General features: G+C 45.5%; 1 protein-coding gene across 2 annotated transcripts in view; it reads right to left on the bottom strand.

Moving 5' to 3' along the window:
• Positions 1-18,646, bottom strand: part of Adcy9 (adenylate cyclase 9) — a 117,810-nt gene extending 99,164 nt beyond the window's left edge. Inside the window, exons 1-2 of one of the 2 annotated variants that reach the window (XM_085694648.2) lie at positions 18,027-18,646; positions 16,108-17,843 (exon numbers count right to left, since the gene is read on the bottom strand). In XM_085694648.2, coding sequence (XP_085550774.2) covers positions 16,108-17,800 — 1,693 coding nt within the window. In that variant the 5' untranslated portion in view covers positions 17,801-17,843; positions 18,027-18,646. The remainder of the gene's footprint in view (positions 1-16,107; positions 17,844-18,026) is intronic. The other variant, XM_085694649.2, reaches the window with a different exon arrangement.
• Positions 18,647-19,616: the final 970 nt, after the last annotated feature.

Genomic DNA, 19,616 nt, shown 5'->3' on the forward strand with positions numbered 1-19,616 from the left:
TAGTTCCACCAGAGATTAAGGGGCCAGCCCTAAAAGTCAAAGTGAGGGCTGCTGTACTCCCTCTGGCTAGCATGTCTAATGTGAGATACAGGATCATTCTGAGTCCCCACATCTGTACAGCATTTCTCATGGGGTAGCATCAAATACATGGGTTTGAGTGCTGATTTAAAAAAATGGGCTTTTTGAGAGGGCAATGGGGTAAAATCAATGTTCTCTGAACATCCAGTAGGACCAATAATTCTATACACATGATCTCATCAATCCTAACCCACACTATTCAAACTTAGTGCTTCTCTTTTCCAAGGAGAAAATAGATACTCAAATTGCCTAAGTAACTACACACCATTTTTAAATGACATACTACATTGAAAATTAAGGCACTGACAGCTTGCACAGGGCAAGCAACTGTGCACAAGGCCCTTCCACAAGCACAAGTCTTCCCAACACATGTGACAAGCCAGCACTGTCCGTACTGCTGAACATCAGGTGACAGGAGTCCCAGGGTGAAAACACACACACACACACACACACACACACACACATATACACACCTCCAGGTTAAACCAAAGGGGAAGATGGGTATCCAGTTCTCCTTGGCAGTGTTTCAGAGAACACACAAAATTGCTATAGGTGTAATAGTTTCTACAGTTTTCCAGATATTTCTTGTGAAATTCTGCAAAATCCTATTGAGAAATTCTGGTACACTTTAATAAAAAATCAGTCTTTCTGTAATGTTCACATTTTAGGTTTGTAATATAGCCACTTATGGAGTGCATTATTAACTCCAGTTAATTAACAATTATAGAATCTGACCTAGAATTCCCATCTCTTATTTTTACATACATAAAATAAATCTAATTTTTTTTGGTCCTATGGGAAACATGCTGTCTTCACTAAGATATAAATGCCAGTGAAAATTCTTTCTTACCCTGTTAGAAATACTGAAAAGCCCAGTACGATGACACATGCCTACAATCCTAGCTCTGGAAGGTAGAAACAGCAGGGAGTTTAAGGACAGCCTTGTTTAGATAGTATGTCTGAGGCAAGACTGGGCTATATAGCCCCTGTCTCAAATCAACAAACAAATAAATAAATGCTAAAAAAAAAAAAATTCTGTAGTGACATACTCATTCTGAAGTAAAGTACCTTGCAACTTCATTTTTCAGAATTTCTATTTTAAAATGTCACAAAGATGAAATTCTTAGTCCTTTTGCTTACTTTCTAGGTTGCTATTTTTTGTTTTGGGACAGGGTGTCATGTAGTCCAGGCTGGCTCAGAACTCCCAATGTAGCCGAGGAAGACTATACTAAACTCCTGATACTTCTTCCTCTACCGTAGAGACGTGGGATTACTGGCCAGTCCCACCAAGTCCTACTTCAAATTCCTAGTCCTTTTAATCAAACTGTCTCAGCAGGATTAAATTATGGATCAATATAAAAGCCAGAGCAAATGTGCTATAAGAAAACATACCAACAGTTAGATGAGAATTGACATCAAGAGGGTGAGCAGAAAAATTAAATTTTAAAATGTAAGGACTGGAAAAATAGAGCAATCTTCATTTGCTTAAAGCAAAGCAAAAAAAAATCCTATTTTTAAAAGGAAATTGCTTTATTAGTAAAGGCCAAATAACAAGTAGTAAAAATAACTGAGTCATCAAGAAAATTACATTTTATTTGGCATATTTCATTTCTATGAAACTGTTTCATACATTGCAGAAATGTAGAACCAGATGTTTAAACTGGTTACAACATGAAAACTTTTGGGGCAGGCATGGTAGCTCATGCCTGAAATCCCAGCACTTGGAAGGTTGAGGCAGGAAACCTGCCAAGAATTCAAGGCCAATATGAACTACAAAGTGAGACTCTGTCTCCAAAATAAATAAAGAGGAAGAAATTTTTTTCTTATTGACTAATGGATAAAATCTTCAGCTCTTAGAAAACCTAGACATCCAGAAAGGCTTACTATAATTGGTACTTACATCTACAAAATATCAAATGAGAGTGGTTTCCTACTCAACCACATGCTTCCCCTAAAACCCTCTATTAAGGAACCGGCTGGAAGAAAGAGAAAGGCCCCAAGAACTTAATGTTTAATCAACCTGGAATAAGCCTAGAAGAACGGCTATTTAAAAAGAAAAAACTAACTAAACTGTTTATATGAAACATGTACAACAAATTATAATCCATTACTTATTCTCACTAACCAAGCATTCAGGAAAACTTATACACACTGGCAAAAATAGAAAAGCTGCATCCCAGTCATGGTATATTATTATTAAATAATAAAAGTTCCTTGTCATTTCAACTTATCTTTAATCATCTCGGCTGTTTATTTCAAAAAAGAAGACCTTTTCCATCTACCGATCCATGGACAGATAAAATGAAGATCCATGGACTTCATTTATCTTCATGTCCTTACACTGACATGAAGAGCTCAACCCTGTGACAGCATCCCAGACTCAAGAAGAACCAGGCTGAACTGCAGTCAGTACAGTGCTTGCCTGACACATAGGGTCCTAGCTGTGATCTCCAGCATGTGGGGCACGGGCATGCCACACATCAAGGGTCAATGATTCTGTAGGCTCTGTACCATCCGAAACAGAGGCTGGGAGGAAGGCTTAGGGAGACTGGCAGTGACAGCTAATGGATAATAAAAATTCTGAAAATTGATTGCAGCAATAGTCACACAGCTCTATTTGAAGAAAAAAAAGAAAAAGCCACTGAATTGTGCTGGTGAGAAGACTCAATGGGTAAAGTGTGTGCTGCCAAGCCTGACAGCCTAAATTCAAACCCTAGGATCTACATGGTGGGAGGAGAGAGAGACTCACACAAGTTGTCCTCTGACCTTCACATGCATGCTTTGAACACATGTACCCACACACATACACACACAAATAAATAAGTACATGGAATTTAAAATCCATTTTGTTGAAAGCTTTGCATAAGTACACAACATGCCATGTAAATTACATCTTTAAAAAAATCTGATATGAAAAAGTAAATCAAAGAAAAGTTCACACAGTTCAGCCAAAGCTGCTGAAGAGACGGAAACCTTACTGCGTGGGGAGCACCTCCAAGGAGGCATCAGAATCTCAGCTGCTACTAAATAAAGTAACAGCATGGCCAGGGCTAGGAAAGCAAACATTTCCACTTGAACTCCCAGCGGCAGAGGGACAAGTTGACATCTTAGAACCACTGGCTCTCAAAGCGCTCATGATAAAAATTTCTCTCTTGAGCCAGAAAGAACACTGTGCTAAGTTATTCCAGCTGAGAGAGTCTCTGGGAAATGTGTGTAGAGGACAAGGAAAGGCCTCTGTGTCTTGTTTGCATGGCAATCCTAAGGTTCTTAATCTTCCAGGCTGACATAAACACCAGCAGTCGCTTTGGACCTCCGAGGACTGACTTAGGCTGGCAGGCTCTGAGCAACTGAACTCTCGGGGCAGCTACATTCTCACCACCCCTGCCTTGGTGGAGGTTAAATTCACTCCCAGGTCATGGGACACAGGTACTCAATGACAACACTGTATTTCAAAACCAAACACAGCATTTTCCTCTTGCTACTTTATTTCACCAGCCCTGCAAGCCACAGCAAATGTTACATTCCCTGCCAGGAGTGCCCTTGCTATTTTTTAGAAAGGATAAGAAATGCAAGAAGAAAAAGACAAGGCTCAAACCACCATAAACAAAACCGATGGGTGGTACCCAGTGGCACGCTCAGGGTTCTCTGTTCCATCCCCTGTACATTCCCCCCCACTGTGGGGGGGGGTTTGCAGGGGATAAAATGTTCTACATCAGTGATTGAAGTGATGCAAAATATACAGAAGAAAGCATGTAAAATTCTTATAATTTCCAGAGCTGGGTACTCATGGGGACCAGCAAGCCTCTGATACACTGTAAATGGCAGGAAGACTGGAGGAGAAAGGCAGGAAAAGTGAGAACCTTAAGAATGGCACACTTGGTACAGATCTTACTAATCTAATACTTGCTCAGTCTGACTAACGGAAAACTTGAGAACACCATGAAACTCATTTTATTGACAACTAGCCTTCCAGTCTCTGACATAATGTTCAGGTCGGAACTTGTGTACAGGCGGGGAAGAACTCATGTAAAGGTGGGCGCGGCAGTACATGTCTGTAACCCGAGTGCTCCTAGGGCAAAGATGGGAAGCAGAGGGAAAATCCCCACAAGCTTCCAAGTCAGTCAGCCTTGTGCAGAAACCAACACTAAGTTCCTGTCTCAGGGACCAACGGCCAAGGCTGCCCTCTGACCTTCACAAGTGTTCCCCTCCCTATTCCCAACCCCACCACCCCCACCTACTCCCCACACCACTCTACAAACATGATTTTAAAAAAAAAATTTAAAAAACACCTTTTAAGCAATCCTATTTACTCCTCAATTCCTCCAAGTTATTTCAAAAGCAGTTCTCAAACTTTCAAAGCCAAGTGGGGATCCTCATGGGGTACTCTTGCTTTATATAACAAATGTGACCCTAAAAACCCATGTGTAAATTTATACTTTTAGAATTCAACATTACTTATATTTAAAGGAAGCAAAGAGCCCTCTGTGAAGTTAAGAATCTCAAGCACACCCCATAATTTAGTGGTACTGTAAATCTGAGTTTCCCTATGCTAAATTTGTCTAAATGAGGGTTCTTAGTTTAAACAAATGGACAAAGGGGAAACCACTTCTCCGTATTAAGAAAAGTACTATTTTCCAATCCTGAGAGAATCTCAGCTATTCCTAGAGGACAGTGGGGACCTTAAGGCACAGCCACTTCAAAGTTTACATTTTATAAACAAGAGAACTCTGAAAGCCAGTAAGACTAAGCAGGCGCATGGAGAGCACTGTCAAACATGCTGGACTTGGGGAGGAGCAAGCATTTTAGAGAGGAAAGCTAATCTACAAGAGCAAATCCATTTCACAAATGCAATCTGTGACAATGCTCTCCCTCCAGAAACACAGGCCCGGCAGTGCTCAACAGCTCCTTTGCAAGACAAAAAGAAAGAGCAAGGCCGGTAAGGAACATCTCCTGGGGATGAGAAACCAGTCACAGAGACACAGGCACAGTACCAACCACATTTTCCAGGGGGAAAAAAAAAAAAAAAACAACTTAATAGGGTAAAATTAACCAGATCAATATTAAACAACAACGTTTACTTAAATAAACCAGATTCCTGTGGGTTTTCTTCCTCTTTCTAGACTAGATTGTTAAAAAAAAAAAAAAGGTAAGCTAATACTTCCCAAATAAATCAAACATGGAAACAAATGACTGAAAAGCTGATTTTTATATCTTATTTTTCCCCTTAGGAAGGAAAAAAAAAAAGAAACTAACAGAATTTAGTAATACTACATTAAAATCCTGGAAATTATGTGCAGCAACTAACCTGAAGCTTTGTTCCCTCAAAAAAGGGGGTAGGTGAACAGGCAATGCTGGTTTTTATATACATAAATGACAAGAATTATCAAGAATAAAAAATTATTCAAGATCTATATATATACTTCATGAAACCTCCATTTTAAAAAGCTTACAAATTGCATGAGTGAACTAACCCTGTTTTCCTCAGTTCCTAGTCCTGGGCTTTCCTGCCCCTCAGCCCAGGCTGCTCTCCTCACCTTCTGGCCACAGGAACACACCAGACCAGAAGATGCTGCTCTGGTGCCAACGCCTCTTTTCACATGCCCAGACCATGTCCTTCCATTGCCCACACTAGTTCCTGCCAAGCCCCTTCCTCTGTGTTTAAGATGTAACTCAGTCGTGAATAGTGCTCCATGTCAGACTACACCCCACACAGAACAAACTGGAAGGCCAGAGACAGCAACAGGTTTTGCTGGGAATACCTGGGGAGTTCACTGAATAGAGGCTCCAGGTGGGTGATTGGGTTTGGGTTTTGGTTCTTTTATGATGAGGACTGAATCCAGGGTTTCCAAGATTTGCTAAGCACTCAACAGTGTCCACAATATAGAATGCAAGAAGCTATGTATTTCCTCCAGTAGACAGGCGTAAGGTGGAAAATAAAGACTAGTCCAAGGCTACCTTGTCACTAATACACACACACTAATCACACACACACACAAACATGGAGGTGAAGCTTACTTTTTAAATAATTGTATTCACTTCACATTTTCTCTAAGACAAAAGAAAAGCAGTTCTCACTTTCAAAGTCAAATGGGGGTCTCTTGGTGTTTGTAAGGCAGAAGGAAGACTGCTTCCAGGACCTCCGTGGATACCAGTGTTCATTCATAAATTCTCCAATCCTTTAGATAAAAAGGCACAGCATTTGCACATAATATATGCATATCCTCCTGTGTACTAGTTGGCCCTAGATTATTTATAATAGCTAATATGATGTAAGTGATATGCAAATAGGGATTATACTAGATTGTTTAGGGAATACGGAGAAGAAAGAAAGACTACATATTCAGTACAAATACAATTTTTTTCTGAATATTTTCTATCTGGGGTTGAGTGAATCCACAGATGTGCAGCCCAGAAGAGAAAGAGCTGAATGTAACCACTGAGTGGCTACAATATGTCAGAAGTGGTCAAACTGTGAAAAACCCTTATCTCAGGACACTGTAGCAGAGTGGAAAAAAAACCACCCATGAATAAGTAAGTCAAACACAAGAATGTCTGAGGGAAATGAGAATACCCAGCACTTCTTCCCAGGAGGCACCGTTCAGAACAAGGCTCCTAGGAAGGGAACTACTGGCGTTGTCTTCTGGAACCTTCTGCAGCTATACTGAGTATACTCCTCAGCCTACAAGCAGGTCATCAACATCTTAGTGTAGGGATTTTTCTTTCTGCTGTTCTTTGCTGCTATTTATCTATATTTACAGACACATGTCCTTCAGCAGACCTCAGGGGGAAGATACTGTAAAAATAAATGCCACGTTGCTTCATAATTGCCAACTACAAGAATGCAAACTAGAGCTTCCCAAGAGCTTGGAGATGCACATGGCTTTCTTCTGTGGTTTACTTCTTCATGGAAACATGCATATGCTATTAATTTTCTTTTCAAAACAGGACGGGGTAAACTTTACCTGTCTCTCTGCATAAACATATCAGAAAAATTGAATTAATAAGATTTCAATACCTATAATTTCTCTGCTACTTAAAAATGCTACTGAGAAGAAAATCTACCCTAAGCCACTGGGGTTGGATGAGAAAGATATGGCCAAGCTGTGGGAGGCCCCATGTGATACAAACTGGGTACCAAAACAGGGTATTCTGTAATGGGGGACTGGAGAGTTAAGGGACAGCAGTTAAGTTCCGTACCTAGCACATATGTCGGTTGACTCAACTGCCTATAATTCTAGTACCAGACGGCTGACAGCCTTTTCTGGATCCCACGCAGACACATACGCAAACACATAACTAAAAATAAAACTATTTCAGTTGGGTGGTAGTGGCACATGCCTTTAACCCCAACACTCGGGAGGCAAAGGCAGGTGTGTTTGAGTTCAAGGCCAACCTGGCCTACAGAAAGAGTTCCAGGAAAGCCAGGGCTATACAGTGAAACTCGTGTCTTGAGAAACAAAAATAAAAATATTTCGAAAAGAGATCTGTAATGGAATGCAATATCAACTTGTATAAATTTCAAGAGCAGTCTATACATATTCTTGAGGAAAGCCACTGTTACCTTGAAAGGTTGTTAAGAAAGATGGCTCATAGGTTATGAGCTCAAACTGCTCTTTCAGAGAACCGGAGTTGGGTTCCCATTTAGGTACACAGGTGGTTTACAGCTAGAAGATCCAACACCTCTGACCTCCTCCTGCAAACCTCCTCCTCACACATGTATAATTAAAAATAATCTCTTCTTTTTTAAGAAAACCACTGTGAAACAGAGTTGGCAAGATGGCTCAATGTAAAAGCACTTGGTGCACAATCAATCCTGGATTCAATTCTCAAAAGATCTCCTCCAACCTCCACATTCTACATGTGCACAACGGTGGTGTGCATGTGTGTACACACACACACACACACACACAGAGAGAAAGAGAGAGAGAGAGAGAGAGAGAGAGAGAGAATAAATAAAATGAATTTTAAAAAGAACCAACCCAAAACAAAAAAGGGGAGGAATGAGGCCAGGAAATAAAAACCCTTTACACACGTGTCACGGTGATATGATTTCACAGCAGCTGGGACAGCATGTAAAAATGCCACGTGAACTGGAAAGGGGTACAGAGAGGTAAAGTTGCTCCGGCTGCTGCTGAAAAAGAATCACCCCTTTCGATACCATCAGCTCGTGAGCCTCATCTCTGATGAGAGATACTGTGTGCCAAGTCCTTTCTAGGCCCTTGACATGTACTTAACATTTAATCCCGTCAACTCAACGAGGTGGGCACTTGTGTTTTCTGATACATTCCTTTGGACTGAAGTACTGGATTAACTACTTAGTGACTCCTTCTGGCGACTTGAACATTACAAATTACTGAACCTCTCCCTCACTTACAAGACAGAGAAAATAAGAGTCCCTCCTGCAGAGCCTTGTTCATTCCATGTAACTGGCAAATTTGGTGCACAGTTGTTGTGTGGCCGTTTGATCAGTGCCTCCTCACACATCCAGGTCATGTGCTGCAGGAGAGGCTCACAGTCTGTCTTTGTCCATGCCTCACCAATGGTAGAAACTCATCCAATGCTTAGTGGATAAATAAGAGTTTACAGTACAGTAACAGCTTTTGCTGAAACTTCAGCCATATCTCCGGGCTCGCAAAACTGAGGCTTTTCCCATAACTCCTCAATTATCTAGGGCCACATCACTGTAAGTACCTCAAAGCTGTAGGGACTTGAAACGGCCCAAAAACAATATTGCTGAGCTCCCAGGGGTTTCCATTGAGGAAGCAGCCAAGCTCAGCAGCTACACTGTAACCAGAGCAAGCTATCTGGGGTTTGCAGTTTGGACATTTGCCCTTTTTAATTGAAGAAACTGACACAGTCAGAGTCCCTGGTGTGTTCTGGATTTCAGTGTTCACCAAACAGAGTATAGCAAAGGAGAAGAGTCCTTCTGTGAGGACAAAATACAATTTGCCCCAGAAGGGGAGACTTGGTTCTTGGTGACCCAATGGCCACTGCCACTATGCAAACAAGTCACTATGCTAATCAGTGCTTCACTTGAATCATCTGATCTGATTCTCCGTTCTTGAGAGAAAACCTGTCAGAGGATCTGTGCTCCCTGTGCACTGGAGAGCCCCTGGGCAGCTTGTCGGGGTCCTGCAGTAAAGAAACACAGAACAGAGGACATAATCCAAGTAGATCAGGAGCCAAGCACCTAACCACTAAATCACACTGCACAAGGGCAGGTACACTAAACAACTGCAAGACAACACTGATTTCTCACAGAGGAGTTCTAAGGAGAGGCAAAATTCTGAACTAGAGTTACTAGCTACTTCCATAATACACATAAAATGCCTGTCATGTTGGCAGTTCATTTCACATCTAAGAAAATGACTATTTGGGCACTATATATATATGTGTGTGTGTGTATGTGTGTATATGTATATGTATATGTATGTATGTATATAGCACAGTCTTGGTTTTGTTGTTGTTGTTGTTTACTTGACTGGTTGATTTCTTAATGTAACAGGGTTTCATCTAATTCAGGCTGCCCTCAAACTCATTAAGTAACTGAAGATGGCCTGAACCCTGCCACCTCCTGCATGCTGAGACAACAGGGATGCACCCTCACACCTGGTTTGATGCAGCACTGAGGATCAAACCCATAATATCATGCACGGTAGACAAACACAGCTAACTGTAATCTTTTTTTTGTCACACAGCAGGGCATTTGTGAGTAGAAAACTATTTTCATGAAGATATAAAGACCTTATTTGTCTTCTCAGCATGACTGTGTCATAGTGTTACAACAGCTACGGGAGCAAAACGCTAATGCCACACACACTCGAGGCAGAAGCACCAAACTGTACTGTCATGGTGCTCTTAGCCACCCTACGCTTGCAGAGGAAAACAATTTCACTAAAGAAGGTCCTTGATGAAACAGTAAAAATTAATGACTATTAAATCCCTACCTTGAGTATGTGTCTTTTTAATGGTCTATGTGATAAAAAGGGAAATATGCCTCCAGCACTATGTCACACAGCAAGGTACCATGGCTGTCAGGAGAGCCTCTATGAAGCGAGGGGCTGCAAGCTAACCTAGTAGCCTTTCTCCTGGAACATCATCTGAACCTATAGACAAACTACAAACAAGCCTGAGTACTAGCAGGCTGTTCCTGAAAATATAGCAAAATGGGGCTGTCGCTTCAAGGAAATCAACAGTGTTTGCTGTTGATAAAAGTTCAAACTCTGCAGTGAAAATGACAATTTTAGAAAACATATACCAGTCACAGTCACATCAGCATCTTCCCAGTGTCCCCAGACAGACTGCCCTGATGTCAACACTTAGAATATCTTAGCTGGAGAAATCGGTGTTCTCTAGAAGGCCAAGGCATGTTACTATAAAGACCTGAAGAGAAAATTCATTTAAAACTCCAGTAAAACATTCTGTGGCAGCACACAAAAGAAAGTGACATCGAGGCCGTGGGCTCCATATTGTCCCTAAGCTTTAAGAAACTACTATTTGGGGCCGGGCAGTGGTGGTGCAGGCCTATAATCCCAGCACTCAGGAGGCAGAGGCAGGCGGATCTCTGAGTTCAAGGCCAGCTTGGTCCACAGAGCAAGTTCCAGACGACCAGGGCTACACAGAGAAACCCTGTCCTGAAAATTGCCCCCCAAAAAGAAGAAAAGAAACTCATATTTGTTAGTATTAGCGTGGCGTCAAAGAAAAATACCCATACAATGATCTCAATAAAACTCCCCTTCACTTCCCAAGGACCCATCTGTATAAGGACAGATGTGCCGTGTCCTTCACCATCCAGGACCAGACTGCACACTAACCCAGCTGACACACTCAGAAAAGGTGACAGAGGTGGATTTCCACTGTACAGAGCCCAGAATTTCTCAGATTAACTTTTGATTAGCACAGGCAATTAACAAACTTCCTCTTCTCACCAATTCTTTATGTCTGAAGACAGTTCCTTTTAAATATGTTACTATTTTTATTAAAATGTTGTTGATATTAATGTGGTGGTGTTGTAGGCTTATTATTTTGAAGTAAATTTAAAATATTTGTTTAAATTTCTCCATTTTAGCTCCTACTATGGTAAAAGAAAAGGGGTCCTAAGACCAAAAGCTTTGGGCTACTGGCTCACAGAAGACCTCATAAGCCTTGCTGTTGAAGGCCTAGGATTTTATCCACCTTGTTTTCAAATCTGTCCCTTCCCTAGGGTCTGCCTCCATTGCTACTGCCAGCATGGAGGGGAAAGCTGGCATTCTCGTCTATTCCAAGGGACTGAGTCTGCCCACTCACCTCAGGACAGAGGGCAGGGAACACTCTAGGAGGACACACTGAACGCTACAGTAAACACCTGACTCCCCAAGCAGGAGAGTTCAAGGGCAGCTCCCATCACCAATTCTGCATCAGTATAGGCACGGGGAGGCTGGTCAGCACGGTACACCAGATTCAACAGTAGAACACTATCATCTCGGCCTTCTCCAGTGTTCCCTGGGGAAGCCTGTCCCTTCCCCAGGCCCATCCCCCTCTCTGTGCAGACCAGGCATCACTGAGACTCCCTGTGAGCTCAGCTCCTTCCCTTTGGTTCTGGGAAACTGGTGGATGCAGCCAGTCCAGGGTTCACGTCAGTTCCTTCCCACTTCAAAACACAGGTCCCTTTATAAAATCCCTTCCAGTGATGGGTAGATCCTGTTAGGAAGGTCTTTAAGTGTCTTGAATGCAAACTGCATACGATTGTCAAAGCCCAGGGGATGCAGTGCCCCTCGGTCCCACTCTTTTTGTAGCCAACAGCTTCCTGCCACCACCAGAAAAGCAGACATGCAGAAGAAGGATGAGTGAGCAGACAAGTACTTCAAAATCCCAGCAGAAACACCAAAACCATAATCATCAAGCAGCAAACTTGCACCCAAAGTACCCGTACATAGAAAAATCAGCATGGCTTTCTTTTTCCAGGATTAAGTAGACATGAAACAGTGGCCAGTTGTCAGAAACACAATTGTTAGGATACTTCACTTTAGTTTTCAACTTTCTTAGTGATTCTAACCTAAAACATTACCTTCTTTTCTTCTGCATTCCACCAGGAACTCAGCAAACCTCATTCTTAATTTCCTTGCCAAAAGTTAATCCACCCAAAAGCTTATCTTGAGAATTAACAGCTGTGTGCAACTTATTTGAAGCCATGTAATTTGGTCCCCAAGGGCCTGAAAAGGTTGTCATAGGAAAGGCCAGGCATGGCAGCACATGCTTGCAATTCTAGCACTGGAGAAGCTGAGGCAAAAGGACTGCAAATTTGAGGCCAGCCTGAGTTATCAGTACAAGGAGAACCTACACTGCATAGCAAGCAAGCACGGTCTCAAACAAACAGCGTCCACAGGGCTCTGCTTCGCCGCTGGCTGCTGCTGTCTCCTTCGCCAGCAATGAGGCCACATTTTCTGCCTCATCTTATCTAAGCCACTTGCTTCCTAGGAGGCTGTGTCTCCGCGCGTACGAGACACCCTGCCCAAGAATGTAGATGGAAGCTCTGAGTTTCTCACCCAGGTGCTCCACAAAGTTTTGGCTGTGGAAATGTCTTTATCTGTATGCATAATGGAGCAATGGCAACCAGAAATTCTTTCCACAAAAATTAAGCCTACCCACATGGGGAGGAGAAGGCAGCTGGGGGCACTTTCTTCTGAGTTTCACTTTCTGCCTCTACAACTCTGTATCTCCCACAGGAAAAACCAACCCAGAGGATAATCATCCTTGCTGTCTAGGGACAGCACACAGAAGGGCCAGCATCCTTCCAGCTTTGAGGTTTATCTCAACGCTACAGCAGGACCACTCTTCCTGTAGCTCCAACTTAGTGCCTTCTCCTTAGTTTTATAAATGCTATTACTCTGTGGTCGTCTCCAAAATCTTGGGCCTCTCCATTAACTCCACTAGTGAAGCAGCCCCAGGCTTCATGAGATGAGAACAGGATTTTCTTTTAATCCATTTTGGACCCTGTCATAGCACCAGAACCTAGAACTGGGCCCAGGGCAGAATCTGGTGAACAGGTAAACGAGTGAGTCAGGGTTTCCAGGCTTGTTCACCTCCATTCTCACCACACTGCCTAAGTCTAGACAATCTCCTGGTCAGTTCTAGAAACACAAAAGGCTCCCTTCCCTTCAAACCCTAGCACCCAGTCATGCCCCATCCCAGCCTCTGATTAAGCCTGGTCTGGGCTCCCATCAAGTTATCTTAAGGCTACTCACACTCCACTGCCCCTCCACTGACAGTGCAGTCACCCTCCCTCAGGATCCTCCCCCATCTAGGATCTGCCCAAACAGCACATTAATCCCCAGGCTCACTGCCTTCTGGGCTACAATCTCTAGAACTGAAAACTCCGTTCATAAGCCCCATTAGAGGATCCTTCCCACCTTGAAATCAAACCCCTTAGGTCACTCTTGCTGGGAGGTCACCGGGAGGTGCTGATGAACTGGGTCCAAAGCCCAAGCCCACTGAGAAACACCAGTGACAGCTTCTGCCCACGGTCTCTGCTCTGTACCCAGAGTGCTTCCTTTGCCCGCCTTAGAGCTGCACTTGATCTCAGGTCTCACGCAGTAAGCGCCTCTCTCCAAAATGCCCCAAACATAGACCCACTCTGCAACACTCTGCCAGCCAGGACAGGGACTGTCATGGGTCCATGCATTCACAGTGTCAGACATACATAGGAGTGTGATAATCAGGGACAGGGAGGAAGAGGAAGGACACAAAGAGGAACTGAGAGGGAGGAGAGGTGACCGTGAAGAAATAATGGATCATCATTCCATTCTGATTCCTTAGCTAGCAGTGGCTCCCTGCCATTCTGCTGCAATTCCAGAGTAAGGAAGGGGGACAGAAGCAAAGAAGGCTGAGTGTCGAGAGGGGTCAGAGGCTTGGGTAGATGCACGCTACTGCTAGTCCTATCCATAAGGTTTTCAAAATGAGCAAGGAAAAGCAAAAAAATCAGTCTTGAGAAAATTTCAAGGAGGGAATACTAAATTTAAAAATCAGAAACAGTTCATCTAACCCTTTATTTTTTTCTCCTTCCCCTGTCCATTTACAAACTTTTTATAAGTATATAATGCAGATTTATTTTTAAGCTAAATTTACTAAATTTACACTATTTGAAACTTAAAAATTTATTAACTCCCTCTAGGATTTCTTTTTGTATTTTTCTTGAGGGGGTTTGAGACTCTGGGTCTATGAATTAAAAACAAAAATCACCAATAAATTAACAAACACTGATACTGCCAAAACTTCAATGACTTTGGAACTTCAGAATATACTTAATAACTACACCTATTTTTATTTTATTTTTGAAGTCCAAACGATACATCACAGAAAGCACACCTCACAAAACTGCTTTCACTGACCTTTGACCCAGCACAGTGTATCATTACACACACAGCAGTGCAGTGCCCCACCACAGTTCCGGACTGTACCACAATCCCCTGCAACCATCAATCCTGAAGATGCCAAAATGCCAAGGAGGGCTTACATCCCCTGATACCACGAAGCCCCAAAGCAGGTGCCACGCTCTTAATCGGAAAGACACTTGTCATAGTGAGATCTTTTCTAAGGGAAAGCGTCATTCGTGAGGTGGTCAACACCCACATTTAAATCTCTCTAGAAGAAGAGAATTCCCAGGTGAAAAGTTTTCTGCTCTGTCTATAAATTCTTTGGCAACTAATAAAAACAATAAAGAAGACTTGGGAGAAAGAAAACCCACTCTGGCCAGAGTGCAAGTAAATAAATGACAAGGGAGTTCAGGTCGCAAACGCCCATTGACTGAACTCCCAGCAATGCTATCAGGCAGGTGGCCTTGCTAAAACAACTCAGGTACTTTCTGATTTAAGCTACTACTCCTTACCCCTACCACCTCCCCCGCCATCTGATTTAAACCATCTTCTCCTCCCCTGGTTCCCTCTCCTGGGGCTTTTAATTGTGTAATTATGTGACATTCGGGCACCACAAATCACAAAAGAGCTTTAATGTAGCTTTTCAAAAATCAATGTTCATTCTCTATATACTTGCAAAATAAATGTTCCCTCAATCCTGAAGATTTATAGTAAAACATGGGAACTTTTTAAAATTGCAGGGAATGGGGCAAAGAAATGTAGCACATTACTGAGAATCCTGGTATTAGGTCCCGTTAATCTACACACCCATTTTCCAGATCTCAAAGATATATATATATATATATATATATATATATATATATATGAAAATAAAGTAAAATAAGACACAGCCAAGCAAAAATACCAAGAACAGTAAGGATCCTGAGATTAAGGACAAGCAGCCAGAGGCAAATCTGAGGGAGTAGGGGAGACATAAGCACTCCTATTCCAAACCACCTGGTACCTTATGGAGTTCTGTGTTCTGAAATCTGAACTGTATAAAACGAAACAGGTATCATAGTAATGAAGCACTGAATGCAAGTTGAAAGACAGAAATATGAAAACTTGACAGGAGAGAGCAAGACTGAGACTGACCGATTCAGGAAGAAGGTCGTGTGTACTGACAGGTATGTATGTCTAACTTTCCAGTAGCCTGCAGATCAGCCAGCTTCCTACCCTCATTTTAATCCTAAGTAAAGCAAGGCCTGGAGAGGAAAAGGGACTTGGGGTTCACCGTTTTGTCAAAGGAGATAGGAAAACATCTGCATGGGATTTAAGGGCAATTTCTTTAGACGCTAAAAAGTTCCGACTTTCAAAGGGCTCCAATACCCTCAGACTCACTGGGCTTTCCACCAGAATTCAGAGACATCAACAGCCAAGTGGAGGACGTGGGTTTTCAAAGTTCTCCTTCCTTCTAAGGTCTCATGTAGGTCAGCACTGTCTCGGTGTCCGCCTGCAGTATGACTAGGTCTGCCACGGCTGACTCACTAGAACCCAGGCATGCTGATTCCCCCAGTCAGGTGTTCTGAGACAGCCAACTGCCTCCAGACACTAACCCTGGGGAGAATCTTTCCACTGCGGCTATCACTATCAGATAGAAACAGGATGGGGGAGGAAGGTGACAAAGAAAAGCACATACCTTTCAGCTGGTCGGCGACTACGCTCTGGCCAAGGCGCTCCATAACTCTCCCGTCTTCCATTTCATACCTGTCGTCTAAGTATTTTGCAGTGGCCTCGGATATGTGAACTTTGCCAGCCACTCCCAGCTGCTCCATGAGATTAGCCAAGTTCACATCATTGGACCACACATCGAATTTAAACCTCCTCATGCCCAGGATACCACACAAGACAGTCCCCGTGTGAACCCCGACACGCATGTTCACCATCTCCTTCTTCTCCTGGCAGAACTGCTCGATGGCTTTTATCATGCCTAAGCCCATTTCGATGCAGCAGTAGGCATGGTCTGCGCGGGGCTCCGGACAGCCTGCCACACAGTAATAACAGTCTCCCAGGGTGCTGATCTTCTCGCACTTGGTCTCCTCACACAGCCGGTCGAAGCGACCAAACAGATCGTTGAGGAGACCTACCAAGGCATGAGCGGATTTGTTGGCACTCATTTTTGTGAAGCCCACAATGTCTGCAAATAAAATACTGACCTCTTCGATCTGCTGCATCTTAAAAGGGCGGAATGCTATAGGTGCTTTCTGTATGGAGGACTTCTTCTTCCTGTTCTTGGGACTGGAGGTGGTGTGCCTCTTGACGGAACTCTCGCTCTCCTCGTCCCCTTGCTTCATTAAGTCGTCAGCGATGATTCTTGGCATCACAGAATGAATCATCCTCTCTTTGAGGGCTTTTTCTACTTCCAGATCTTTGCCGTGCATAATGGACTGTCCCACCTTGAGGAAGGTGCTCCTGGACCTCACCTGAGACATGACAAACAGATGGATCCCGATGGCGTGGATGCACACGTGGAGCAGGGCTCTGCTCAGCAGCTCCCAGTGCAGGGCCCCAGGTGCCGGGGAGGGGAAGCAGTCTTCATTTCGGAAATGATACCCGAAGGTCTCGAAAAGGACAGAATAGGTCACCCCCAAAAACAAGCTCAGGTACAGAGGTAAGTGCATGACCGTGTAGAGCAAAAAGAGCACTTCGATGCACATGGAGAAGCTCCCCACTTGAGATAAGCAAGTGTCCGCCGCCTTGGCTGTGAGAGTTTGATTGGAGCTGTCAACACGTCCTGACAGAGGTGTCCAAACCTGAAACTGCGCAGCCAGGGTCAGGGCGAACACCAGCAGGGTGAGAGCCAGCGAGGTCCACGCATAATGCCGGGCGTACAGCTTGGTAAAAGTAAACAGGAAAAAGCCCACACACACCACCAGGAAGCACAGAGCAGGGACCACCATGACAATCACTTTGGATCTCATGTGGACAGCGAAGTAGATGCTCCAGAGAAGGCAGGCGAAGCCCACATAGAAGAGTGCGTACCGGAAGCGGCGCTGGGTCTGCGGGAAGCAGCGCTCCAGACAGGCCTCCTCCAGGTTCACGGAGTCGAATTTGGGGTCCCACCACCGGCTAGAGGCCCTCTCGAACAGCTGGGGCAGTTTCTTCTGCCTGCGCAGGCGACCCCCGCCGCCCATCCGCCGGGGAAGCCCCCCGGAGTCTCCCGAGCTGCTACAGCTGGACGAGATGCTGTACTTGCAGTGCTTCGGGTGGGTGTTGGAGGACAGCTGCTTAGGGTTGATCTTGACCCTCACGCTGTTGCTGTCTCCGCTCGAGTCGCAGCTCACCTCGGTGCTATGGTGATGCAGCAGCTGCTGGTGGGGTGAGGAAGCCATGTTGCCGAGCTCTTGGAACCTTTCCCGACCGGGTCAGAGGTACCTGCGGGCAAAACCAGCAGAATTTGAGCGGTCTTACTACATATACTCCCGGAGGGCCACGCGACCCGTGCTTGTCGCTACTGCGAGCTCTGGCGAGCCACTTGGGAAGGCACGATATGCTCACAAAAACTGCCCATACAGGATGAAAAAGCGCCAAGGCTAGCCAGAAGCGCTCGGGCCGTACCTGGTGCTCCTGGGGTTCCCGTGCCTCGGCGGCGCTGAGTCTTGAGTCCCGGGCGCGCTGCGCTGCGCTCCCCTCGGGCGCCGTCGCCCGCTGCTAGCCTCTAGCCGCGCGCCTCCAACTGCGGCTCCAGAGGGAAGTTCAGACCTTGAGCGCTCGGGGCACCGGGAGCGGCTTTCGCAAAAACAACTCGGCCGGAGGCGAGCAGCGCTTCATCCTGCCGCAGAGGCGCCCGGTGCGTCAAAGCGCGCGGGCCGACCTGCGGCTCCTGCCGCGTCCCGTCCCTGCGCGGCGGAGCACCAGCGGGCTACCCTGGCCCGCGCCCCCGCCCGCGAGCTGGAGGAGCCCGAGGGCCGCCCGTCTGAGCGGCCGGTCTAGCAGGGCCTGCTGCCCGCAGCCGAACGCGCCGCACCCCCGCCCAGGGCCGAGCTCGGAGCGCTGCGCGGGCCCCTCCGAAGACGGCGGTGCGGGCTGCCGCAGAGCCCGACTCCCGCGACGCCGGCCGGCCCGCACGCCGGTCGCCCGCACGCCGCGCCCACGCCCCAGGGGCCCTGTCGGAGCTACAGATGCCGCTGCGGCTGCGCCCGCAGCCAGCCCTCCCGCAGCCGCTGCCTCATGTCGGAAGAGCAGCCGCCGCCGCCGCCGCCACCATCTCCGGCCCCCTCCCCCTCCCGCTGTCACTGACAGACGCGCGCCCGCGCCGCCCCTCTCCCCGCCGCAGCGCGCACGCGCGGCCCGCGCACGCCACCGCCGGCTCCGGGCCACGCGCACAGGCAGCGCGCCGCCCCGCCTAGGAGCGCGCGTCAGGCTCGGGCTGCAGCGGGGCGGGGCGGGGCGGGGCGGACGCGCTCTGGGCTCCGCCCTCCGCCCGAAGCCGTTCGGTGCCTGAGCCGCCTGCTCTGGGCGCCACTCATCCTTTTTTGAACAACGGCTCTTCCCTCTCCACAAGGCAAACTAAAAGAAGTCCGCTTCCCACGAACAAGTTCTACCCTGGTCCGTGTAATTGTGCCCCGAATAAACACAATCTTGTCCTAGCCACCACACAGTACAGTACTTTCCTGTCAATCACAGGAGACTTTTTCTTCCCTCCCCTACCTCCCAGGCCCATCCTAGGAGTCCACACCAGTTTCACTGTGGAGTTAGGAAACAGGAAAGTAGAATATGAACTATCTATACAATGGAATATTATTCGACTATAAAATTAATAAAGTGTACTTACTACAACCTCTGAAACACGCTAAGTGAAAGAAACCAAACACAAAAGGCCATGTGTTGTATGACCAATTTAATATAAAATGTCTAGAGCAAGCAAATCCACAGAGACAGGTGGTGGATGCCAGCGGTTGTATGAAGAATTAGATACTGACTACACTCCCAAGCCTGGGTTTTCTTTGGGGTGATGAAAACGTCTGGCCTAGTGGGAGCACAACACCCCAAATTCCAGAGTGGTTACATGTCATGAATGTACTAGTGCCTTTGAATTGTTTTAATAAGTTAAAATTGCAGAAATGATAAATTTTATGTTGTGTGTATGGCACCACAATAAACAAATAGGAATTTTTAAAAGTAAATGTGTCCTTGCTGATATATTCC

Source organism: Myodes glareolus, chromosome 9 (genome assembly GCF_982192425.1).
Source record: "Myodes glareolus chromosome 9, mMyoGla1.1, whole genome shotgun sequence".
NCBI classification, from domain to species: Eukaryota; Metazoa; Chordata; class Mammalia; order Rodentia; family Cricetidae; genus Myodes; species Myodes glareolus.